The sequence below is a fragment of the Hypomesus transpacificus genome, chromosome 18 (genome assembly GCF_021917145.1).
Source record: "Hypomesus transpacificus isolate Combined female chromosome 18, fHypTra1, whole genome shotgun sequence".
Taxonomy (NCBI): domain Eukaryota; kingdom Metazoa; phylum Chordata; class Actinopteri; order Osmeriformes; family Osmeridae; genus Hypomesus; species Hypomesus transpacificus.
Genome location: NC_061077.1, coordinates 7,891,010 through 7,917,344, shown reverse-complemented (window position 1 = coordinate 7,917,344; position 26,335 = coordinate 7,891,010). Strand labels below are relative to the sequence as shown.

General features: G+C 44.3%; 2 protein-coding genes across 6 annotated transcripts in view; one reads left to right on the top strand and one right to left on the bottom strand.

Annotated features, from left to right (window-relative positions):
* LOC124481197 (sodium- and chloride-dependent taurine transporter-like) overlaps positions 1-6,092 on the top strand; it is a 20,721-nt gene extending 14,629 nt beyond the window's left edge. For 2 of the 4 annotated variants that reach the window (XM_047041064.1, XM_047041061.1), the window contains exons 10-14: positions 150-287; positions 869-971; positions 1,545-1,645; positions 1,779-1,949; positions 2,274-4,028. In XM_047041064.1, coding sequence (XP_046897020.1) covers positions 150-287; positions 869-971; positions 1,545-1,645; positions 1,779-1,949; positions 2,274-2,429 — 669 coding nt within the window. In that variant the 3' untranslated portion in view covers positions 2,430-4,028. Of the gene's footprint in view, positions 1-149; positions 288-868; positions 972-1,544; positions 1,646-1,778; positions 1,950-2,273; positions 4,029-4,323 lie in introns of those variants that run through there. The other 2 variants (XM_047041063.1, XM_047041062.1) reach the window with 2 other exon arrangements.
* On the bottom strand, positions 5,162-26,335 carry LOC124481177 (glutamate receptor-interacting protein 2-like). Of its 2 annotated transcripts, none has more exons than XM_047041027.1 (24): positions 25,962-26,335; positions 23,117-23,197; positions 22,277-22,412; positions 20,960-21,105; positions 20,754-20,840; positions 20,574-20,649; positions 19,711-19,856; positions 18,544-18,691; positions 18,267-18,436; positions 15,632-15,760; positions 15,135-15,302; positions 14,473-14,659; positions 12,933-13,078; positions 12,766-12,846; positions 11,549-11,615; positions 10,975-11,120; positions 10,566-10,710; positions 10,162-10,292; positions 9,807-9,986; positions 9,536-9,695; positions 8,726-8,840; positions 8,234-8,434; positions 7,662-7,808; positions 5,162-7,554 (listed from the first exon to the last, which is right to left on the bottom strand). In XM_047041027.1, exons 1-24 carry the CDS (start codon positions 25,999-26,001, stop codon positions 7,363-7,365), a joined length of 3,225 nt encoding a protein of 1,074 aa, XP_046896983.1. In that variant the 5' UTR covers positions 26,002-26,335; the 3' UTR covers positions 5,162-7,362. The 2 variants fall into 2 exon arrangements, with proteins under 2 accessions (XP_046896983.1, XP_046896984.1); XM_047041028.1 differs by having other exon boundaries at positions 15,135-15,260.

The following is a 26,335-nucleotide window of genomic DNA, read 5'->3' as shown; positions in this document are numbered from 1 at the left end:
ATTATTGCACAACAAAGACAGTAGTCATCTTCTAATCGCTGGTTTAGAGAAGACAAAATATAAGTGAACAGGGAGAGAGGGAGACTTTGACGTTTGTTGTTCTTCTGACAGGCCATGGACTGATGTCGTTGTTGTTTTTGCCTCCACAGTTTGTTGAAGTGGAAGGACAGATCACCTCTCTTGTTGACCTGTATCCATCCCTCCTAAGGAAGGGTTACCGACGCGAGATCTTTATAGCTGTTATGTGTTCCCTAAGCTATCTTCTGGGACTTACCATGGTAACAAAAGTAAGTTCACAAACAGCAACAGCAATACAATATTGTGTATCCCAGTCATAATCAGCACCATCTCCATAGGAACGAGGGATCTACAGCCACTGTACCACATTATACTGGTGCTAAAAGCAGTATTAGTAAAAGTATTAGTGGTAAAACCATTGGAGAAAGTTAAACAGTGGAGCAGTCAGTAAAAGAGCAGCCCATGTCTTCACTGAAGACATAGTTAGAATTAGAGACTTTAAATAGTCCACATCAAAATACAATATCACCCCATACTTTTTGCTGTCGTAGTTTTCCAACGAATGAACGATTTTCTGCTATATACTTTCCATTTGACATGATCTATGGAACAAAATGGAGTGCCATTTTCCATGTAGCGCTACACACTCCTTCAATGATATCTCACCACCTGTTGAACTCTACCAGAGTTGGCTGGGTTCCAACATTTTTATGTATCATTCTCCTCTACTCTGTCCTATCCCTTTCTCGTGTACCCTTCTTTCACTCTCTCATATCTGTCTCTCTCAAATGTCCTTTTTACCATCTGTGTCAGTCAGAAATACTGATTCATGCTCTTTTCTTCTTCTCAGGGTGGCATGTACGTGTTTCAACTCTTTGACTACTATGCAGCCAGCGGTGTGTGCCTTCTGTGGGTTGCATTCTTTGAATGTATTGCTGTAGCCTGGGTTTATGGTGAGTGAACCTATTCAACTACGCAACATGTCTAGATGAAGTTTGGGGAAAGATAATACAAGTCACTATGGTTCCCACGGGACCTTTAGAGTTACTTTCAAAACAACACGTATACCCTTCATGGCGGTAAACAAACGTGTCCTTGTGAGCCCTTCCGCATTTTCTCGACATAAATAGTAAATCACTTAAATTGGCTTTCATGGAAGTGAAATAACAAGGATGGGTACCTCCTCCTCACAATGACCTTTCCAATGAAAGGGGAATAGGGACACAATGCTCTGCATTCAAGGAGCACTTATTTGATCACCAATTTTACCCCGTGCTATTAACAAGCACGTTATTTGTGGACAAAACAGTTATGTGATTCGGAATTATACAAAGTGGCGGGACCACAACCTGTCGTATGGGAGATCACCTGTGTCAGGACTATTTTGGTTTTGTTTATGGCACAATACTAAACCTTATGGAATGACCCTGACACAGAGCAGACACAGAGGCTATAGTAGGATCACATGCTGTTGCCTACCCATGTATCTGTGCTAAGTTTCCCTCTTCTGCTTCATTCATTGATAGGCGTTGATAATTTCTATGATGCGATTGAGGATATGATTGGCTACAGACCAAACGCTTGGATGAAATGGAGCTGGACCTTTATCACTCCCATTCTCTGTATGGTGAGTGTTCAACCTCTTTACTGGTGACAGCTAATAGGTGTCGAAGACAATACACTTCATCAGTCGACCAAGTTCTTGTTGTACAACAGTAAACAAAAGCATTCTAAATAGCATTGCTTTTTTGGTATCCTAGGGCTGCTTTGTCTTCTCGTTGGTAAAGTACAAGCCCCTGACCTACAACAAGGTGTATGAGTACCCAGACTGGTCCATCGGCCTGGGCTGGTGTCTGGCCCTCGCCTCCATGATGTGCATCCCAATGGTGGTGGTCATCAAGATCCTTCAGTCTGACGGACCACTGATTGAGGTAGCGACAGTACCACTACCGCTGTATCAGCGCAGCACATTCCTTCTCAATTGGTTAACAAGCTCGACAGCACTGTCCTAAAGTAAACCTATTGTTATGATGACAGACAATATGCTTAAACCAATTCGAACCGGGCATGTGATGTGCAGTAATAGGTTTTAAAACCTTGTGACTCACATTAAAAAACACTACTGTTTGTGAGCATTGTTCTAACCCTTTCCAACTCCTCCATCCCCAAACGTCATGTATTCTTCTCATTCATCCTTCTTCCCCTCATTTTCTCGTCCCTTCACCCCTCATCCCCCCTCTCGTCCAACTCCACAGAGGATCAAGGCGGTGGCCGCCCCTGTGAAAGGAGGAGCGAGTTCTCGCCCCAAAGAGTACAGTGTGAAGGGCAGCGAGCTCACCCAACCCCTGGACCCCAACGGGAACAACGGCCTGATCAAGCCCACCCACACCGTTGTAGAGACAATGATGTGAGCGCTCTCTGTGAGAGGTATATGATTGACGTGCTTTCTATGTTATTATCATACATTTGCTAACTTTGATAGTGGTAGAACCAGGTTTACATTGTCCTATATATACCCACTAGGAATATTCTGGTTTGGTTTCTATGAAGAGAGTTCAATATATTGTTGTCAGTTTTTTCTTCTCTTTGTAATTTTTTTATTTTTTATTATATTGTTGTCATTACCGTTGTCGCTGTAGTTGCGGTTGATCTCAGCATAGGCAGTATTGTTATATAGAACATGTTGTTCTATGTTTACTACCTTTCTGTTGATTTTGGGGATAAACCATTTCAGATATCACTTATCACAAATTCAGTAAACAAAATGTGTAACTAATGTGTAAACGTATAGGTAGCAATCTACTAAGATTATGTCTTCACTTTACTGTGGCAGTATCCTTGTCTGAGGTAATTTCTAATTTGTTGTTGTCTTTGTTGTTGTTTGTTGTGGGATGCAACTGAATGTAACTCTGCTTGCTGTGGATGCCAACCCCTGCTCTCGGCTGGTGGAGCAGATATCCACCCAACCTAGACTGAATGTACAGTGGCAACATGCAGTGTAGACATAGTGAATCTTATATCATCAAGGTTACTGCGCAAGGCCCTGCCCACATACTGTACAAATGCATATTCTAGGGAGGACCTGGAGGAAAGGAGGCGGGAATATGAGGGAGAAAAGGGAAACATTTATGGGTTTTTGTACATTGCTTAAGACTCTCACAGTCAGTCCCAGTGCATTCTTTGAAATATATCTTTGCACTTTATATGTTGAGTTCCACAGTTGTAGTTATAGTGAACCTGCAATTGCATTTGCAACACACATCAGGCAGAAATACATTTAGCTTCTGATGTTTGTGATAATGTTGACTTTGATATCTTGAGCATTACGCACCTATTAGCGACAAATATATCAAAATAATTGTCATTAAGCATTCTCTTTCACCATTAGTGAGAACTGTGAGAACCATAACTTCATTGGATCCTTAACTAAACATTTTGTTTCCCAAACATTTGAAAGTTGTGTTTTACTGTGGTGTGCAGATCTAAATATCAGACATACCCACTTAATGCCATGTGAAACTACCATCTGACTATAGGTTTTAATGTGTTCCTTTTAGGTAATTGTATTTTAGTATTTTACTTGTTTGTAAATCACGTATGCCTTTTTGTATTAACCATTTTATACTGTTCATAACATGAATACTTTCACTGATGACCTATTTTTTCTGAATTCTATCAGCAATTTCTATTATATGTTGAACTTCATGAGACTGAATGAAATTTACAGTTGCAATGTAGAGAAATGGCCTTTTTTGAAAATGATTTGATACCTATTTGAAAATGAATGAATAAAATTGAGAGGTGTGAGACCAACCCAGTGCAAAAATTCCAAAGCATGTACATGAACATCCCGAGTACAAAGCTTTGTAAAAATAGAAATTCAAGAGTACAAGATGATTAAAATGATTAAAACCAAGTGAACCAAAGTATTTTAGTCAAACATCTGTCCCCTTTGAGATGCACATTGCATTATCTTTTCTTAAATTAAAAATTAAGTCTTTTTCTTTACACATCTTGGTGTGAATTATTCATTTGTTCTGTGAATGGCTTTGAATCTCCCTCAGGCACACTGCTCTGTTTCCATCACAACTAGCTAGACAGACACCGTCCATATAAATAGATTCAGGACAATCTGCTCAATATTATGTATGTCACATTTCCATGTTCTCAGTGACATACATCAGGTGCAGGTTCAGTTTTCCATGTGACATTGGAGAACATAGAAGTGCTGAGGTGAAGCTGTGTACCTTACTATCTCTACATACTGAAGTGACCAAAAGTCTGATCGTATTTAACATTTTATAGGAGATTTGAAGACAGAGAAGGAAGCATTCGGTCTCAAGAGGCTTTTTGGAACAATCAAATCATGATGGGATAACATGGGTCATCTGGTTTTGCACAGAGTTGTGGAGTCCATGCACGCTGTCATTGAAGGATAAAAAGGTAACATACCAACTTAGATCTCTGAAATTCCTGATTTTCTTTCAAAGATTCTCCTTTTTACTCAAATTGTTAAACTGATATAATCATGTTATGAAAAAAATCGTATTACATTACAAATGCAAAATAGAAAAATCTGCCAAGTGTTTTTTTTATCAATAAATTGAATCTAATGTTAGAATGTCAGCTAGATCTGCTCATTAGCATTAAGCACTGTGATTAAATTACGTCACATTAAACATTGTTTCATTGAGCAAGTGCTTCTAGGAATCACATGCACTCACCCCAAAAATAGAAGACTTTATTTAAATTGAATGTATTCCTCCTTTCCCTCATGCCCCCTCGGACTGTCAGCATTAGAACTCATTGACACTTTTAGTACACCATCTTGGCTGTCTCCTCTGCTATCAATCCCTCAGCAGTGGCAGGTGGAAAGCATGTTGACATCTGTTCCACACAAACATGACAGGATTATTTTCTGCCATCACCAGTAAAGAGTGCAGGGACTGAGGAAAGCCTGTTCTGTCTGTCAATTGACATCATACAATATAGAGGTGATCCTAGGTTATCAGAAGGTCTGACATAGTCATGGTCTGTCTGTGTGATTAACAACTACCCAATCGAACATCACCCCCTGCAAGGTTCCTCCTTGGGATACAATAAATGAGATAGATGAAGGCCAAATAAAAGGGGGAAGGGGACAAAACTTCCTAATGTCTTTATTTGAATAAAAAGCAATAAATACATTTCTTGTATTTGAATACAATTCTGTATACAGTAAATCTCACAAGCCAATTTTCATTTGAATAGGTTTAGTTACCAACTCAAATGCCTTGGAGGACATCAGGAGAGATTGAACAATGTGACCAAAACACTACATAGGAAACATTCAGCATCACATCTGAAATACAGTAACCACACGTGCATGTCAGTCAGATGATAAAAACACTGTACTTGAAACAACTCTAAAAGAGAAATCCAATATCATCAAAATTTACCATTAAAATAAAAATGGGCCTCTTTAAACAACATGCAACATTTTGACAGGAAATAATATTACAATTTAGTTTTTCCCCAGAGGATTAATAGGCATCTCTCAGCTCTAAATGGGACAGAATGAGTCGGCAATCTCATCACATCTTTACACCAGCCAATATATGAAATGAAAGAAATAATCTTATTTTCACCGAGGCAGATGGGTAAGCAGGCCAGTTGTGTAACGTCAGCGCAGTATAAAAATACACAATGTCATGATAAAATGGAAAAGCACTTGCAAGGTTTCTTTGGGCAAAACAGAGATGTCAATTGTTCAGCACACTAATGTTCTGAAATTCCCTTAATGAACAATGACAGCTTTGAACTGGGGAGAAATCCTATACATGCACACACATGGGAGGGAGCCATCGTGAAGAAGGGCAATGAGAAAAGAATCATGTGGAGGGCATGGGGCCTCAGAGGAAGCATGAATAGTTGAAAAGTAAAACAATAAAATCATTCATCATTTAAACTGAAAGGTAGGTCACTACACGTCGAGGGCAAGACCGGGGCCGGTAAGCTACTGTGAGCCATTATGATCCAATGCCTTGAGAGACAACTATTTACACAAAACACAGACAATGGAGGTGAAATCAAAACAAGGACATTTCTAAACACATGACTTGTGGTTGCTGTTGATAAGAAAAGCAAACTTCATGTGGACTCGTGACATCATCATAATACTGTGAGTGACATTGGAAAATAATTCAAACAATAACACAAAGAAAAGAAGAGATGTGACTTCAGTGCACAAACCTGTCAAACTGCTTTGACAGAGAAAGTGTAAACAAATACTGTAATTTGTGGAAAATAAATTGTGAAAGATCTATTAAAAAACATGAACGTAAAAAAAAAGAAATGTGATATGTACCCAGTATCTCAAGACAGGTGAACAATCAAATGAAAAATATAATTGTATTCATAATCAATAACCTCTGCAGTACAGTCCAGTGATACAGTGAGTCAACCCTTCATCAGTATGTGTCCTTCATGTGACGGTTTAAAAAAACGATTTAAAAACAGAAAGGGGGCAAACTTGGACGGGACTCACCAAGTCAATTTTCACAAACATTTTTGACGTCAGGATTGAGGGGTTGGAATGGTGGGGGATTCGAAAATAGAAATGTTTGTGATACTTGGCAAGAAGCAGAGAGCATTCTATCTATTTAGGGTCTGTGTTCTGTCCCTGTGGGTGGCAGCGAAGGGGGCTGGGGTGGCCGAAGGAGAGTGCCAGGAGCCAAAACTTGGCTTAAATAATAACCAAGCACTGCATGACCTGAGCCTAGCAACACCCCTCACAATATGAACAAGGATATATGTGTGTGTGTGTGTGTGTGTGCGCGTGTGTGTGTGTGTCTGTGTGAGACAAGGACCAGGAACAAATTTCAATGACAAAAATATGTATATATAATGAAAATGTTGCTGTCTTTTGCATGCCAGCCTCTTTGGAGGAAGTCCTGTTGCATTTAAAGTTTTTCAAGACAGTGTAGTGTTTGTGTGCGTGTGTGTGTATTCATCCAACAGCGTGTGACGTTATGCCTTCCTAGTTATATAATGTTACATGTGGCTTAGCCTTAGCTGTCCCAGAGCCAGAGCCTCTTGTGGTCTCCATCCCATGAACACGGTGACTTCTACTGGAGATGTGGAAGACATGGGTGCAGCAGCGTGACTGAAGGCTGTGAGCGTGCCAGACAGTTATATTGTATATGTACACGTGTGTATCTTCTCAAGTATGTGGGTGTGATTCAATGCATGTGTGAGTGCATGATGAACAAAATAAAATCATCGCACGCGCATTGCTTAGATTACATGTAGTGTTTCCTGTATTTTCAAAGCGCTATTGGTCCATTGATACGCCTAGAACCTCGGTCACAGAGCGTAGCTGTTGGTCCTTTGCTCTGTGAAGCAGAAGAGTGAATCAGAGGGGTACTGGAAGTCCTGAGGGGTCTCTGCCTGTGCCAGCGGGTTCCTGCTGATGACCATGTTGAGGCTGTCGCCTGCGTCAGAGATGAGCGGTACAGTCAGGCAGCAGTCTAAGTCTCTGGTCCTGGCACGGTTCACCTGGGAGGAACATCAACAAATGAACAAATGTGCTGTTTACTTGTGCCACAAATGTAACCAATGGAGCAGCAATTCACAGAAATACATGTGAATGACACCTGATGTACCTGTAGAATGCGATCATAGGGTTTCAACCCTGCCTGGTCAGCTGGACCATCTGGTCGGATCATGTTGACGTATACACCTTTCTCCAGCAGGCCATCTGAGACGCTGAAGCCAAAGTCTCTGCTGTCCGGATCCTTATCCAGGGTCATCTGTAATCATAGTACAGTGTCAAATCACCGGATGCACCAGGATTGTTTGGATTTTGGAGGAGTTTTTTTTTCTTTTAGAGATCCTCATCCAGACAATCAAAGGTTGCTTAGATGCACTAGAGGTTATTTACCTCCAGAGCCTATTATTCCTTCACACCAGGAGCCAGCCAAGTACAGTACAGTGTGATGAGCCCTGTGTTGTTAACCTGCAAGTCCTGACTAGCCCAGTGGATCCACTGGGTCCATTTACACCCCAGTGCTGCGCATGGCATGCTAGGAGAGGGGGGGGAGGGAGGGGGAGGCGCTGGGAAACTAACTTTATTCGACCTAGTCAGTATTTTCAGAGGCTTATTTTTGAACAGTGTTGGTGTTCAAATAGCTTTTGTTTTGCACTAAACCCTACTTGTGCAGATATTGACATTCACCTTGTGAAGTTCCAGTGTTGTGGGGGATGTGATCTCTTGGGGGTCCCCTAGGGTCCTGGGTATTCTGGGTCTGGTCCTGGTGGAGTTGGTCTCTGTTGTATTGACCTCATCCAGTATGGTCTCTCTCTTGATGGAACTATCATGGCTTTGGGACTTTGTCTCTTCCAGATACAGACTTAGAGTACTGCCTGTCATGGATGCCTGAAAGAGGACAGTGTTGTGGATGAATTAAAGGCAAATAATAATGTGCTCATACTCCGACACGCCTGCACAAGCACACGCACACACAGCTTAACAACAGGACTGGGCATTGAGCCAATTTATTTTCTGATCTAAACAGTAGCAGGTGTCTGGCCTGTCGACTCAGATTTAATAATGGATTACAAGGCCTGACGATTATCATAATGCTTCATCTGATTTGGTCATTTTGTCTGACATGGTCCTTTGAATACAAAGCAAAGCAGTGCCCAGCCAAGGGGATATGAGCCCTACCTCCAGGTCCCTGAGTATCCCTGATTGGCCACAGGTCTCTAGGTCCTGCAGGGCCTGGCACCAAAAGCTGTCTTCCTGGTTCAGAGTGCCATGGCAACGAGGGGGACTGACGAATCTATGACAACGCAGGAACCAGAACATGAGAGCAGCCCTGCTGTCCTTAGACCGGTCTGACAGCGTTCTGCTAACGGCGCCGTCTTGCAAAGCACCATGGGTGATTCAGGATCTGGACTGCATGATGGAGAGAGCTCCTGTACAAACGTGGCCTTCAGGCCAACATGAGCGGAACACTAATCTCTCTCATCACAAAACGTTGAGAAGTCCTTCAGCACAGACAAAGCCTTCATGCAGTTCCCTTTTATAAAAGTAATGTCACCCCCAAAAAAGAATTTAAGAATTGAAAATATGAAAAAGGAAGACACAAAAGTTCAGGAAAAAAATGTCAAGAGTGAGGTGACAGACAAGGCAGAAGTATCCTTGGGCCCTTTGGGGACTTTTGACGGAAAGGTTTGATGAAGACATAGAAGCGACAGAGAAAAAGGAGTGTTTATGAGAAACACCAGAGACCTCGTGGGCAGTTAGTAAAGCAGATGAGAGAGAGAATACCTGAGAAAGAGAGAAAAAGCACAGATAAAAAAGCACAAAAAATAAAACATGAAAATACTGTTAGACATAAATGAATCGCTTGTAAAATAAAGAGAACACAAATCCTGCAAGACACTTTGAAATGGAACAAAGGTCTTTGTTATGCCTAACAAATACATGGGTCAGTGTGTAAGAGATTGGGGCCATTTGGAGCAGCAGACTCACCCAGCAGACTTGTCCCAGTCATCCTCACTGAACCTGCCATCGTAAAGGGTGGCATGGTGCCCCAGGTCTGTGTAAGTGGGGGTGGGGTGGGTCCTATGCCTGGTGCGTCTCCACTCGTTAGGGTGAAGAGTCAGGTCGGCAGCTCTGTGGAGATAGGTGCCTGTACACACAAGGAACAAGAACTTTAAATTCATCCAAATGAGGACGGAGGAGGAGGAGAGCAGGCCTCTGTAGACCACATAGCGTGTCCCAGGTGTGGAGGTGAGGGCACCTTGGCTGCCATAGCCGGCGTCGATCCCGGACCCATCCCAGGAGCTCAGGGCTGAGTCCACGCTAGGGATGGTGGCAGAGTACACGCCTGAATGTTTACTGGTCTTCTGGGATTCTGTCAGCTCATCCTCCGTGTCACTTAGAAACCCTGTGTTTTCTGATGACCGCTGACCATCTGACTCTGTCAGGGGTCAAAGGGAGAGGAGAAAGGAGACAGGGGAAGGAGGTAGGGTGCATGAGAGAGGAGACAAGGGGGCAGGGGACAAATGTAAGACGAGAAACCAGAAATAAAGGCCATGGTTTTTGCATCCAGTGTGGGTGGTAACAGCCCGCAGCTTTGAAATGAATGAACCTACGTTTCTTGATCTTGAGGGTGACGGTCTCCCCGGCCATCTGCAGGAGGTGGATGGCCTCGCTCAGGGGCTTGCCCTTCAGACTCACCCCATTAATGGCTAGAACACGGTCCCCAATGTGGATGGCTCCGGTTCTGGAGGGACACCAGAGCAGAGTCATGTGAGGGGGTATGTCAGACTGAGTTGGTCGTCTGCATCTTTGTTTGGGCCTACAAGCTGTCTGGCTGCCCAGTCTGTTGAGATTGCAACAAAGGAGCTGAATGACAACACCAGTCTGGTATTGTTGACAGTTTATTGGCACGTTTCACAACATAGTGAAGCTCTGAGGGCATTTTATTTCCAAAGACCACTAGAGGGGTCTAGGGATTGCGTGAAATTCATCTAAGCTCTGAGCTCTACACTCTCACCTCTCTGCTAGGCCGTTCTTGGAGAGTCCAGAGATGACAATGGGGTCAAAAGGCTCCTCTGTGCCTGAGATGGTGATGCCTAGTGGGCCGTTGTAGCGCTTCAGCTCCACTGTGTAGATGATGGAGCCTGACATCTCCAGCTCATCTGAAAGCAAAAAGAACACACACCCGCGCGCGAATGTGCACACACAAGTTACATAAGAAGTAAACTGTCCACAGTAGACACATCCAGGTCACATGCTGCACAAGTGCACTGCACTCATATAAAACATGCATAAGCAGATTTGTTACAGGACAAATATAGAAGCCATAGCAGTCTGCCGGCCCTGGATACAACATCCTTTGAGCAGTGTTTTCTGTGCTAACACTACCACTTGCTTGCCAAGGCTTGGGTGTGTACTGTACATACCGGCGTTGTCCTCATCCTTCTGAATGCGAAGTTTGACCATGTCCTCGGCCTGATGCAGAACATGCATGGCGTCCTCCATGGTGCAGTTCTCCAGACGGACGTTATCGATGGCCAGCAGCCTGTCTCCTGGCTCCAGAGTGCCTGTTCTACCAAGGACAGTAAGACGAGGAGGACCATTAACAGGGGCAGGTTGGACAGTTCAGGTTGCATCATCCATCCAACTGTATAGGGCCATCATGATCAACTACAGTCAAGTCGGCCCAGTGTTAAAGAGATGGAACACTGCATACTTACAGCATTTATTCATTCCCTAAAATGTTAACAGATGTGTGTACTCAAGTGGAATATACAGAGAAGCATATACATGATGAACACAAGTCTTTCAAGTCACCCTAAGGTTACATCCTTACTGCACACACATGTAACTTCAGTCAAATTCTCTTTGAAGACAATTGAACTGCCCTATAAATTAGCTGTGCCTATCCATAGCAGCATGGTCTCTGATCACAAGATATTGTTGTTCAAACTGGAAGCTGATTGGATCAGACTAAATCCTGCATGTGATATCCCTTACCTGTGGGCAATGCTTCCTTTCCTGATGTCGGAGATGATAAGGGGCTTCCCAGGCTTCTTACTTGCTGCTAGAAAACAGAGAGAGACATACTAATATGTTGCATAGACATGATGGCTGATCAGTAGAATGTTGGCAAAGTATATATACTAGTGATACTAATTACGACATAAATCTCTTTCTAAAACCAGAGCCAAACCAAAAACCAGATTTTATCTTGTTCCTGATGTTTTGATAATGCATTCCTCGCCACAGTCCAAAGCTGAAGAATCAACTGAATCTGTCTGTTCTTGCTGGCACAACCTTTTTGAAAGTCTGGTCTTTTCTGACACTGTGTTCCTAACTGTGTTAAATCCAGAGAGGGCTTGTGGTCAGGGATGGTACAGGATCAGTATTTGTCAAGTTTCAAGTTCAAGTTTATTTACATTTGTAACAAGTACACTGGAAATCTTTGACCCTGCTCGTCTTGACAATTCCTAGAGGCCAAGAAGAATCCAAGGTAGAAGCTGGCTGTTTTCAACTTGATGTGGTACACTATATCAGTGCGTTCACCCATACCAAGGGCAAAGCTTCTTTGTATGGGTTTCTGAATAACTACGATAACGTCATAATACAATCTGCTGTAGTCCAATAGTTGTTTAACTGGTTTTCCTAGGCAGGTAATGCAGTCCCGGTATTACACTGTACCCACCATATAAACAGCCTTTGTGTGTTGAAAAAACGATTTAATAATGCTAATGATATGTAACAGTATTTGATCTACCCAATATGTCTTTTTTTTAAAGCCAGAAACTGATGATTTATCTGATCAGTAAATAGTATAGTTTTTTCTTGCTAACATCTTAGCCCTCAGCTGCATTAGCTGCAGCTTCAAATGCTTATCACACAGTTGGCAGCTTTAGACATATTTGCAAACTGACTGTTAAAAGTATGTGGATGGCAGGCCTGTCCAAGAGAGGAACCAGGCAGCTGACAAGGGTGTTACTCCATATCAGTTGTCCCTGGCTGCTAAGCTGAGACAGAGCATCTTGTACCTAGAGATATGTACATTAACATTGCTAACGATCATATTGACTTTGACTTTTCATTCAAAGTATCAGTCATTTTGTTGGTTCTTCTTAGGCAGAGTGAAAATAAATCCTAACGTTCAAATGGATTTGTCCAAGCTGTTTATTAAGTTAAGATATACTGCTCCCTGCTGTCCATGGCTGGTAACTCACCACTTATCGTGATGCCCAATTCCACTCCTCTTCTCTTGGGTAGTTTTACATGGAATGTGCCACTACTGGGAACAACCGATTCTAATGGAAGAAACAATAACATGAGATGACCAAACATATTCATTAAGTCCTTCCCTCTGAGGACCCAGGAGGTTAGGTTGTGCTACCTGCGACATCAAACTCTATCTCCAGGGTGACCTTGTTGGTGAGGGCAGCATCTCTCAGCAGCTGATGGGCCTCCTCCAGGGTGCCCTCCTCAGTGGGGATGCCGTTGATGGACAGCAGTCTGTCCCCCACCTGCAGAAGACCAATCCTGAATACACATACACACACACACACACACACACACACAGGATTGAGTTCACACCCATCGGATGAGGATCAAAAGTCATGGCTTTTGTGTTGCATTTCCACAAGCCTGGGTCCCTGTAACAGTTTGAGGTTTATCTGAGCAGACAACAACTGTGCACATCTGCAGGCTGTTCGAAGGTTCTTATCTGTTGTTGGTGTTCAACATGTCACATGAGCTGGAGACGTGATCTTTCTGATGAGACGGACTGTCGGCCCGAAAAAGGACCAAGCATGACCTCAAAATTGCCCATATTGGCGCTTACCTTTGGCACAGGAAGCCAGCACGCAGGAAGGTTCACATGCACAGACACTCACAGACCCAGCGCTCAGCCCACAGACACTCACAGACCCAGCGCTCAGCCCACAGACACTCACAGACCCAGCGCTCAGCCCACAGACACTCACAGACCCAGCGCTCAGCCCACAGACACTCAGACCCAGCGCTCAGCCCACAGACACTCACAGACCCAGCGCTCAGCCCACAGACACTCACAGACCCAGCGCTCAGCCCACAGACACTCACAGACCCAGCGCTCAGCCCACAGACACTCACAGACCCAGCGCTCAGCCCACAGACACTCACAGACCCAGCGCTCAGCCCACAGACACTCACAGACCCAGCGCTCAGCCCACAGACACTCACAGACCCAGCGCTCAGCCGACGCATGCTTACCCCCGTAATTGTGAGGGCAAGCACAGCTGCACTGTCAACTAGGATTAATTCACTACTACAGAGCAATTCATTAACCTTGCGTCAATGCTGAGACGAACATTACAGCTGAATGTTCTGCTTGAGTCACTTCTTCCAAACTGCTGTTGGTCTTTAATGGGATCATAACACCCAAGGGATGGCCTTGTGTTGTTCCCACAGACGCCATCATTAATCTTACAAGACAAGGGCAGAGACCACACACTGGCCTGATTAGGTCTTTATGCTAATTGATCTGCAGCGTGTTGCTTTAATCAATAAACAGATATTAAAAGCTTCTAAACTCAGGGCCAGTCACAACATCAGCCCCCACCACTGCTCTGGGTGCTGTGGTGGATGCACTCCCTCCAGCAAACCATTTTGATTTACACCAACATTTTATGATGACCTTCATGTTGAGCCCAGAGATGAGGTACTGGGTACATATGGATCTACTTGGGATGCAGTGTAAACAACTTACACTTCTTTACAACACAGTCGTGTTTTGAGAGACTCCTTTCTCCCACACTACTATATGCTGCTATGTATATGACTAAGACTCGGCCCTGGGTTCAAGGTGACTCCTTTTATAGAGATATATATATATATGTGTGTGTGTTTTGTATATGTGTGCAGCATTCAAGCGTGAGCAGGGCTGAACGGGTCACCTTTCGGCAGGGCTGTCAGGCTCAATGAAGCGGACGACAGGCGGAGCAGACAGGGTCTCGGTGGCAAACACTCCCCCCTGCAGCTGGACCCCAAACCCTGTGAGTGGATCTCCCCTCAGGACGACCTCACTGGTCTCCACGTGAACAACCTGTCCCCCAGGGCCCACTGAGCTGGAAGCTAGTGATACTGAGGGAAGGGAGAGAGGAAGGAGAAAAAAAGAAACACCCGCAGAGGCAAGAGGTGGAGAGCGTGACACACAGAGGGAGAGAGAGAAACAGGGAGGAGAATGAGTCACCCGTCATATTAAACGTCAGTCATGTCTCAGTCAGAGATCAGTCAGATCTGTCACAACAACCCTGCAGGAGCAGTGGAGGAGGATGGGAGGTGTGATCACCAGCATCACAGAGCATCATGTGCAGTAAACAGCATCACAAAGCACCATGTGCAGTAAACAGACAGATCTATGGCATCACAGAGCATCATGTGCAGTAAACAGCATTACAAAGCACCATGTGCAGTAAACAGACAGATCTACGGCATCACAGAGCATCATGTGCAGTAAACAGGCAGCTCTACGGCATCACAGAGAATCATGTGCAGTAAACAGCATCACAAAGCATCATGTGCAGTAAACAGACAGGCCCCTCTCTGCTCGACGTACGTGAGCTCTTGTGGTCCTTCTTCCTGTGTCTCCTCTTGCCCGCAGTGCTGCGGGGGCTGGTGGGGGCCACGAGGGGGCCGGAGCAGGGCAGGGTGCTGCTCCCCTGGCTGCTGAAGCCGGAGGTGGCTGTGGAGGAAGGAGAGGGGGAGAAGCCACCACACACCAGAGCTGAAAGGAGACATACTCCAAATATCAACTCGCTGGAAGGGAAAGGGATTAGCGACAGGCAAATGTCCCCTCAACACCAGACATAACACCAACACAATGCATGCACACATGACAGCATGCATGGAGACCACAGTACATCTAACTTGATAGTCCAGCCAACATTTCATATTTTATATATTTTTTTAAAATCTGTAAATCTGTTCAACCAGCTTTGCAGAGGAACCCCCCAAGTGACATTGACAACTTCTTAGAAACAGATTGATGTAACATGCTGAGGATGGCTCCATACAAGATCTCCTGCAGTCCCTCCATCAGGGCAGAGAACTTACATTTGCTGTGGTCCTGCTGGTTGTGTGGGTGGCTGGGACTGCTCCATGTCTTACAGTCTCTGGCATGCTGGGGGTGGCAGAAGTTACTGCTGGGGTCCCAGTGGTGGTGGTTGCTTTTTTGGACTTTTACTGCACAGCCAAAGCAACAAATACAAGCCGGTCAGTAGAAAAAACACCCCAATTCCTCTGCTCAATGGTGTGCTAAATTCCAACCATGAAATTGTATCTTCATTTCCATGTCTAAAATTACACCAGTACACAGAGCCCTCGGGATAATTCCTAGTCGAGTAATTGATATCTAATGTTTTCTTCACGGTACGCCAGATGAAATTCTGAATTTTTTTTGTGAACATCAGAAAATCTGTGAGACACATGTAATTGAATTCATTGAATGGAAAAAGAAAGTGTAGTAAAATCTGTCTGACAAGCTTACTTTTACTACTCAGTTTCAACAAAACTGACTGCAGATAAGGAAACATTTTACAGTGTCACCTTCAGGAAGCCAGAAGATAATCAATAAAAAGTCTCTGTGAGGTTTGTTGTTCTATCAGAACTGACATTAGCTGGTCTGATTCTGGGAGGGGTACTGGAGACAGGATGTGACATAGGTCCTGATTGAACTCAGCTGAAAGCTTGATTGGTGATGAGCCTCATGATGAGACATGCCCTTGTCCATCTGATTGGCAGGTCAACATTCCAATTAAAATCAGTAAAACAATTCAATTGAAGTCTGATGTATTATGTGTGGAAACATTGAAGATAGAAACCCAGATAAGAATGCACACATTGGAAATGTATTTACAGTTTCTCCGTAATTCCTTACGGTGGTGGTACCTTCACAAACAGAAGGAAATATTTCTAGAGATCTCCATGGAACATCCATGAGGGACTATTGAGCTGTAACACACACCTGAATGCTGGAAAGTTTTGCAGCTAAACATGATTCAGTATATGCCATGTTTGACAGTAATCCTTGGTGTCCTCATTAGTGCGGTCCTAATCTCTGACAACATGTTCACATGCAGCAGGGATTTAAAAAAGGATACAGCTCTTCTCACGTCTCCTATATGCAGACTCTTGGTTCAGTCCTGAAAGCTGGAAACACACTATACTGTGTGTAATACAACCTCTATCCCCCCTTTTCAAACCGGCACATTCCAATACTGCCAGACCTGTACAGTTTTGGCAATGGCAGCTTATGTTAAACTCACCTCATGGAACTGCATTTTCCAACTTTCCTGAAACATTAATATCTAATCCCTTACAAGCCATATCAGGCCAAAGTCCCTTGAGCAAATGAGACAAATTGAGTCTTATAATCACGTCTTATCCAGTGGGAATGAACTGTAACTGTGAAATATTCATCTTTTCTAAAGGCACTTTGTACAATCTTTATTGAACTCTAAATTGGAAGGCCAGGGATATAACTTCATCCTTGGGTTTTGGTGTCTTATTTCGTAGGCACTGAAGAGTGTGAATAAAAGACGATGGGATAAATGTTTAGAACCTTAAACATATTATTGTATGTCGAAATTGTAGTTTGAGATCACTTTCTCATTTACCATTACATCTACCGGTGTATGCTGTACATACTCCTGGGCTAAGCACACTGGCAGTAAAACTAAGACCCCAGTTAAGACTTCAAAATAAAGGCTTCCTGATAAACTTGAAATTAGAGCATGGCAGGTAGGGCTAAGCTGCTGCCAGTACAAAGGAATAAAACCATAGTTCCACAACTCCACAACTGTCACCATCTGATGGTTCTTTGTATGTTCTCATTTATTGAGAACCCCCTTAATACTGCCGACTCACTGAGCATGGAATGCATGGTATGAATGTGATCTCCGATAGCATGCATTTGTTTGTGTGTGTGTGTGTGTAGCTTGTTAGCCTGCATCCATAAGAGGCTGAGGCTGTAACCCAGAGCAGAGGGAGCATAGCTGGCAGCCCTCCACATATGCAGGGTGAATCAGATCCGGTAGATGAGGGCTATGGAGGGCAGCAAGCCCCTAGTGACAACAGCTCAGTCCACAGTCACAATAGATATATTGTAACCCAGCAAATTTACAGTTTCCTCTGCACACATACAAATAACCGACATTATGTCAACATATGTTTGGTTAACATTAGAAGATATTACCTTGGCATAGTTGCCCTATTGCCTATTTTGAATCCACACACAAAGTTGTATGCCCAGAATGTGTCCTAATTCTCTATCCATCTCACCCAAGTTTGCACTCATTCCCTTAGGCAATGAAATGTATTGGGCTGAAGTATAAATGATGCCATTATGACATCTTCTCTGGTGCATTTTTGTACCAACCATGTGTGTTAAGATTCATACAGAGCATTGAATATGTGCGCATATGGTGGAGAAGTAGAGACCTAGAACACAGTGCCACGGTCCAATCCCTGTCATGCCACATTAAAGAAGGCAGGCTTGGCCCCCAAAGGTCGCTTTCCATGTTTCTTCTTCATGTGAAGCCTTCCACAGGGTTTCAGGGCCTGACAAAAGTTCAGATGCCTTCAACCAAGAGAATAACCCGTTGGCAGTTTCATCTATTTAAGGAAGTGACATGAAGCTGCACATGGAGGCTTTAAGATGCATAGGACTGATGCCACCTGCTGGACTGACCTGTGTCCTGGGGCCTGATGGGAAGCCTGCTCTGATTAGCCGGTAGAATCTCCAATTTTACAATGTCACATGTGCTGGCCAATAGCTGAGTGGCTTCCATCAGGGAACAGTGCTCAGTGCTGGTGCCATCAATAGACAGGAGGAGATCTCCACCATGTAATGCCCCACACCTGTGAGAGGACAGAGATGAGGCACTCGCATTTAAACAAAATGGTTTCTCATCTCACACTTTGCCATGGAGAAAAACCTTGTCCGTTTCTTTTCCACCCGGCCTCACCTCTCCACCACGCTGGCAGGCTTGATCTTGTCGATGACAATGACCTGCTTGTTCCTGTAAAGGGAGGTGGTGAGGCTGACGCCAAGACATGCTGACGGCCCCTTCACTATCTCCACCAGCAGGGGACCAGAGGCCTGCTGCACCGCTTCTGAAACACACACACACAGCCAGTATGTGAGATACCTGAGAGAGTCAGTGATAGGCTTGGTGTATCTCGGTAAGTAAAGGGGCATTGAGGAACTGCAAATGGAACGTTTATGGCACATTTTAAGCCTTGTGTTGGTTTGTACTTCTCATTCCATTCAAACAAGGATATAAGGACGTAAACCTGAGCCTTCATCAACAACATTTAGCTACAACAAGAAGGAAGGCAGCTTGTCTCTGTGAATTTCTTACTGTATGACACATCCAATGGGCTAGAGGCATGATGAAAAAAAACTATGACATACAGAATTGGCAAAGAGAAGGGCGTGTCTGAGACCCTGTCGGGAACTCATGTCCATCCTTGTCCTACTGTAGAATGTCACCCTGTCCGTGCAGAGCAGAGTCCTGGCTGACAAACCCATGGCTGTCGCTGACTTATAGCTGTCCTGAGGGCCGTGTTTGGATTGCCAGATGAAATAATGCTAAGAATTCCCCCCAGTGGCGCAGGGAAAGTAATTTACATGTCTGAGGACAGACTGACATTTGACCCCTCCCAAATGCAATTTGTTTGACCTTCACGTTACCTTAGAGGGTATCAATCTACATGCAGGGAGAGCATCTGTCTTTCTGTCTGCCTATCCATCCCTCAGTCAGCCAGTCCATCAGCCACTAACCAGTCCATCTATCTATCTGCCTGTACATCGAATAGGGCAACAGAAGTGTCTCACACCTACTGTAGACACTAGGGTCAATCTTTTTGGGGTAATCTGGTACATTTCCAACATACACCCATACTTAGACAGAGCTGCATTATCATTAACGTCTTTGTTTTCTCCGATCTGTGCTAGCATCCATCATCTCCGTGCTGACATCAGTTTTGGGGATGAATGACTCCCCGGGTGACAGCTTGAACACTAACATGCACTCAAAAACACTCACTCAGACCAAACAGCCACGTTATCCACCCTCAGAGCTATGTTGCTCTGCTGTATTCTCACATGTTCCTAGTACATGCGTGCTCACCCATGACGGAGATGTCATACTCAATCAGGAATAGGGCTTCCTGGCCGCATTGCATCAGCATGGTCAGAGCATCAGCGTGCTTCTCCCTGTTTAAGGGCATCCCGTCCATACTCAGCACGCGGTCACCCGCCTTCAGAGTGCCCTCTCTGGGGGAGAGACAGCCAGGTGGGGTGACGGGGTATGGAGGAGGGAGCAGAGGGAGACAGAGATAGTTAGGGAGAAGCCAGGGTTGGACTGTTAAACAGGTAGATGGGCGTAACGAGAGAAGGGTTCTTCAGAGCATTCACCTAATCACTAAATAGCTTCCAGTATGGCCCATCCTGAGTAAAAGAAAGGACATTGGGAAAAAATCCTCCAAACATCAAATCTCCCATAATGAAACATTCTCTGTGTTATAGCTGTATGAGTATACCGCTGCCCTCAATTATTCCCAGGGTTAAGTAAGTGCAGTGAAGCTATTCTTATCAAGATAATCTTTTCGCCTTGAGAGAAGCATTGCCTTTTCCACTATGGATTCAACATTAATTAAGTTATATACAGTAGAGTCAGTTCCATGTGATATTTTATTCATCTTGGAGCATCATAACATTATTTAAAGCCATCATACATTGCAGGGGACCGCACAGACCCTGAAGACAGCATACTGATCATCATGGTCGACAAGACACTGCAGAACTATACTGACTCATGAGAAATTATTCTTGAAAATATACAACACATACATCTTTATTTATACATATGCCGAAGATATGTTTGCAGTCACACATATATATATATATAGGTACGTACACACACACACACACACACACACACACACACACACACACACACACGTTCACACTGACTCCTCTGCACTTGTTCACCTGTCAGCAGGGCCCCCAGGCCTGACGCAGGTCACCACCAGAGGACGAGACCTGTGCCAGTCTTCATGGAAGCCTCCTGGAAAGGCAGAACACACACACACAAACACACAGTCAAGTCCAGCTGATGTGGCTAAAAAATGGAAATGCTCTGTGATATGGCATGCCGGTCAAAATGCCCACCTCTCATGACAAACCCAAAGCTATTGCCTTCCTTGTGTAAACACACCTCAATGGTCTTGGATATGACACCTGCTGGAGTGTTCTGGACTAAGGGAGAGAAAAACAAGAGACAGACAGAGAAAGGGTGAGAGAGGCCAAAAAACACTATTACAGGTGCAGTGGTGGGAGGTAAGACAGCTGGATTGGTAAAGGAGTCTTTCCTGTACCGAAAGGGGGCAGCTCGTACTCCACCTCCAGCACCACCCGCTCCCCGATGTTCTTCAGCAGGCTAATGATCTCATCGTGCCGCAGCTTGGACAGGTTGATGCCATTCACTGACTTGATGTAGTCTCCTACATTGAGCTGGTCACTCCTGCAGAGACAGACACAGCAAGGCTGAGTATTCCTTGGTGTAGCCTTCATTTTGAACAGGATATGACGTTCAAAGGAATCGCAGATGTTAGGGTAACAGTGTAAAAAAATCAGGGACTCGTGTCTTTACAGTAAGTTTGTATTTACCGTCTGAGGAATGTTCAGTGGAACCACTGAGAAAGCTACTGTTTCGTTATGAACAGAGACGTACAGCAGAGGACAGACAGTAAAGGTGCCAGTGCTGAGATGCTATCCTTCAGAGAGAGATGGAGCTATTTAGAGTCTCGCTCACTCATGTGCTTGTCTGACTCAATGGAGTGCTCATTGGGATGCTAATTAAATAGACACCTCCAGGCTATTACCAGTCTGAGCAAGGATGGAGGACAGAGACACATCATCGTCAGCCAAGCTAACCCTGTCATACAGTTTCACATACACACATTTCCCTGCTAACTGACCTGCCATCTATGGTAGGGTGATTGAAATCGTTTATTAAGGCAAGCTGTTAAATCAGCATTACCACAACCGGCTTGTCAGGCGATTGAGTTTTATCTTCCAACATTTACCACGTGAGTGTGTGTGTGTGTGTGTGTGAGAGAGAGAGTATTTCCAGTGTGTGTAGTGTGTTAAGGAGAGAGCTACAGTCACATGCTGCTTAGTCATTAAAAAGCGTGATCACTCCTCTGCATTTTCTCCCTCTTGTTGCTGACGTTGGTACAAATGATTTGATCTGAATTTTAATTAAGCTTGCTTCATCTTTATCTTTGACAAAGCAGTATTTCAAAAATAGACATTAAATGATTATGCCTGTTGAGTGAATCGGGCGGCAATTGGCCACAGCAGGTACTCTGTAAATTCTCTCACTGGCTCATAGAAAGCGTCATGATAAATAATGTGGAAAGGAAGTAAATGAAGTTTGTGGACATCATGAGCGGCTGAACATTCATATACTATTTTGTTCTGAGAAGACTCTTTCACAAATGTGCCCTGGTGAAATATCAGTCCCAGGCAACACATCAGCCAGACTGCCGCTGATTCAATGGAGCGTCAGTGATCCTGCGGTTAAAGCAAGCTGGTGTAACGAGACAACACGTGTGTCGAGGAGGGTAACACATCCAGACAGTTTGGTGTGGTTGCCATGTTGTAGCTTTGTCAGCCAGAGAATATCCTACCTGGCAGCTAGCCCTCCTGGCCGCAGGTTTGAGACTCTGGGCTTGCCTTCTTTATCAGACCCCCCGGAGATGGTGAGGCCCAGACTGCTGCCCTCCCTCTTCATGAGGTCCACAGTGGTCACTCCGCGGTACTCCTCTGCTGACACACACAGGTACACACTCAGCACTAACATCTGCCTGACAGACTGACTATCTTTCACACATGCACAGACACGCACGCACAGATATGCAAATGAGTCTTTCTCGCCCCTATCTTCTTCTTTCCTCTCTTATTCTAGGGTTAGACTGATGGATTTGAAATGATGTGGGGATGAGGTACACCCCATTGTAGCCAAGTAAATGTAGTTGATAGACTGAAATTCAGGTTATACAGTTCAAAGAAGGCCATGCTGAATACAATAGTGATAACTACAGCTCATATATCGAAATTCCCTTCTCTTCCTGACTTGAATTGGGACTGAATTGAATTGGGAGATTAACTAATAATGGAACCTACAGACAGTGTTACACAGTGCTTGGTCTCATTCTGTCCCTGGGGACAGCCACATTGTGCTGTGCTGTTAAATCATGTTCAATGACTCCCACTAAGAGATAGTACAAGCTTAGTACCACTGACAGGTATGCCACACAAGCATGTATTTCCCCATATCTAAGCATTACAAGATATTCAAAACAGTGCAACATCTATCATCTGACACTAAGCAGACAAGATGGGAAATGTGCAATCATAAAGTGACAATGGATGTGCTTGACTGTCAAGACTATTCTCTTCGCTTGTTTGTTAAACCTCAACATACAGCGGTTCGGCAGTTGAGCTGGAGATATGGAGACACAGCGTACCTGACAGACTGTGTCTCCTGGAGGAATGGGAGTGCTCAGACCCTCCAGAGTCCTTGCCACCCTTGGAGTAGGGTCCATCATCTGCAGAGACAAAAGGGAACAATTGGAGGCTGGTGTACATGTTTAGAGAGAGAGAGAAAGCTTCTACGACTAGCGTGTGAGGAATGTGTGGACCTGAGGCAAGTCAACATTGCCACATTCTCTTTCCACACTTACACAGCTGCCATGGGCGCTGTTAACCCTTTGGCCCTTATAACCCAGCGTGGACACTGGGAGGCAGGTCAACAGTTAGGACAACAACAACCTGAAGGCTCTAAGGTGGCTAAAATAGAACAGATCAAAGGCCCCTTTGAGTCCCTGACAGGAGACAATGAGAAACTCATCTTTTGACAGGAGACATCTGCAGGACCATGATGCATGAACGTGGAGGCAGGGGAATGTTCTTGAAGGAACAGACTGTGGCTAATGAACTGCTCAGGCATGTGGAGAGAATCCCCATTTTCTCATTTAGAGCAGCTGCTAGAACCAGGACATATTTTAGCAGTTCCACTGGGATACAAGGTTTTTTCCTGCTCCTCAGTGTTAGCAGTTTCTGCCACAGAGCTGGGCCCAGGCTTCATGATGGGGAATGGGACTCTGCACTAATCCTGTACATCCAGGATGACCTTTTCCAGGAAACCCAACCCAGGAAAAACGATAAAATGTTGAATTACTACGTTATTGCACAGTCAAGAAATATCCATGTCCGGTTATAGATTAACGTATGTAGATATTCCTTCTTATCCGCTTCCCAGTCTGCGCAGCGCTGACTCACTGGGACTTCTGAGACCACACACCCTGTACAGGAGAGCAGCGTGAGGCTTGACAACCACTGATTGAAAAAAACCTTTACAATTGCTATAGCAACATCTGCATGAGCACGTCATGGTTTCATAAAAGATACAGGCACTCTTCTTTGCTCATTTCCAGCTATTATAATATTCTATGGGAAAACATTTTATACTGTATTTATGCATTATTACTGTGTGTGCGTGTATGCGTGTGTGCGGGTATGCATGTGTGAATCAGAAGTCAATCTATTTGGTTTCATGTTTATCATTTAAGGCTTAGCTCAGACCTGTCAGCTAAATTCCCATGGCCATTTTAAAACAGAGAATGCCTGAGGTCAGAAAGACAAAAATGTCACATTTACATAGCAAGGGACCCACTCAAATTAGCGAATAACGATATCCTATTTCAAAATGGCTTCCTCTTTCTTTCTCCATTCCTCCATCTGCTTTGATGTGAGAGAATTCGACTGGTGAGAGCATAAGCCTGGCAGGCACAGGTTTAGATCTGTTCGGATGAAGATAAAGCCTTTGTCAAACTTGTGCTGGTCTGGAGGGGAGGATAGGCTTGGTTAAATCTGCTCAGCTAGAGGAATATATATTGATAGATTGTTGGCTAGAGCTGGATGATAGATTCACATTTTAAAGTGAGGAAAACAGCCAGCAACAGCAGGACATGCCGAAATATGCACGCTGTGATGATGTGCAACCTTTTATTCACTTCCCTGCACAAATATCCTCTTCAACATCTTCAGGGCATGTACACACACATACAGACACAGACACACGCATGCACACAGACAGAAATGAGGGGAGAAGCCTACATAGGCATTCACACGTGCCCAGAATCTCTCTCTATTACACACACACACACACACACATGTGACAAATGTAGACACTTAATGATAGGCAGAAGTGTAGTAATCGCACAGCTTCCTCTGGGCCCTCACAGTCCAGCAGCTGTCACTGCATTCAAAAGGCAACATGAGCTTTGGGTCACACAGACCCAACTCACTGCACGTGACTAAACTCTACTGTACACTACCACCCTCCAGCCATCTTTCTCTTGTCCTCCTCCCGTCCTGTTCCCTCCTGCACCTCCTCTACCACCACCATCAGTGGCTTTGACAAAGACAACTAGGATTTAGATAGATTTGATACATCAACAGACATTAACACTTTTTGTCTGTAAAAACCCTGAAAGCATTTGCTCATGGGTCTGAAAGAGAGTAAAAATAACCAATTCAACCAAGCCAACAACACAGTTCACTGCTTTTGCATCAGTCAAAGGGAATACTTGTCAATATTGAACAGCATCTCCAGAATCCTTAAGTAATCCCATTAATGTAATGATCTGCCAATCAAAATGAGGGCACATCCCTATCATAACCAATCAGAATGTAGGTTAAATAAGGGGGCTGCTGTGACAATGGCCATGGAATCACAATTCTATTTTCAGACACAAAACATTATTTATATACTGGGCTTCACCAGACCCAGTTAGCATTGCTCCATGTGTCCCAATTTCAGAGTACAAGCAGGCGGGTTTTCACTGGCAAATGAAATGGTATTGGTATTGGTAAATGGCATTAAGATCTATTGTATTACTTCCCTGCATCAATAGGTACACTGTTACATTGTGTCCGTGTTACATTGGAACACAGAAGAGAGTTCTGTAAATAAAAAAGCAGAATAAATGGGCATATAACAGAAATATGTCATAACAGTAACAGGGGAGCAACTCTTCATGACAGGGTAAGCAGGGTGACAAGACTATCAGCTTTGTGTCACAAGCATAGAACAGCGTTAGGCTACTGCTTCTCAGATGAACAGCATACATTCCTAACAACAAACTTTTAGGGCAAACAGTTACAGGTGCTGATGCAGCTACTGACTGCCCACTACAGTTGAACTACCACTGCATAGTGAACAGGACCCTCCCCTCTCAACACAACAGGTACAGTAGATGAGCATATCACCTCCTCTGGTGCAGATCAGGGACCAGCAGGGAGTCTTACCGATGCTGTTCTTCGCCTCTCTCCTCAGACCACAGAGCATGGCTGCAGTTTGTCACAGCATCCGACCGGAGGAAGCAGCCTCTCTCTCTACGGCCGGCCAGTGAACTGAGAAGATCCTGGGAGTAGTGCTGGTCCCCAGAGATCTCAAGTCCCACTCACACTCTCAACGACTCAGAAAACCCAGGAGCACCATTTTCTTCTCTTTCTTGACTTGGTACAATGTCAAGTACATGGTTACCCCACACTGATTGCAGCTCACGATTCAGTCTTTCTTTTAAGAAGAGGGGAAGCATATCAGAGTCTTGCCCATATCTCACATATTTCCTTACAGTTGGAATATAGGAGAAAAAAATAGTATGTAAGGCTATCTTATC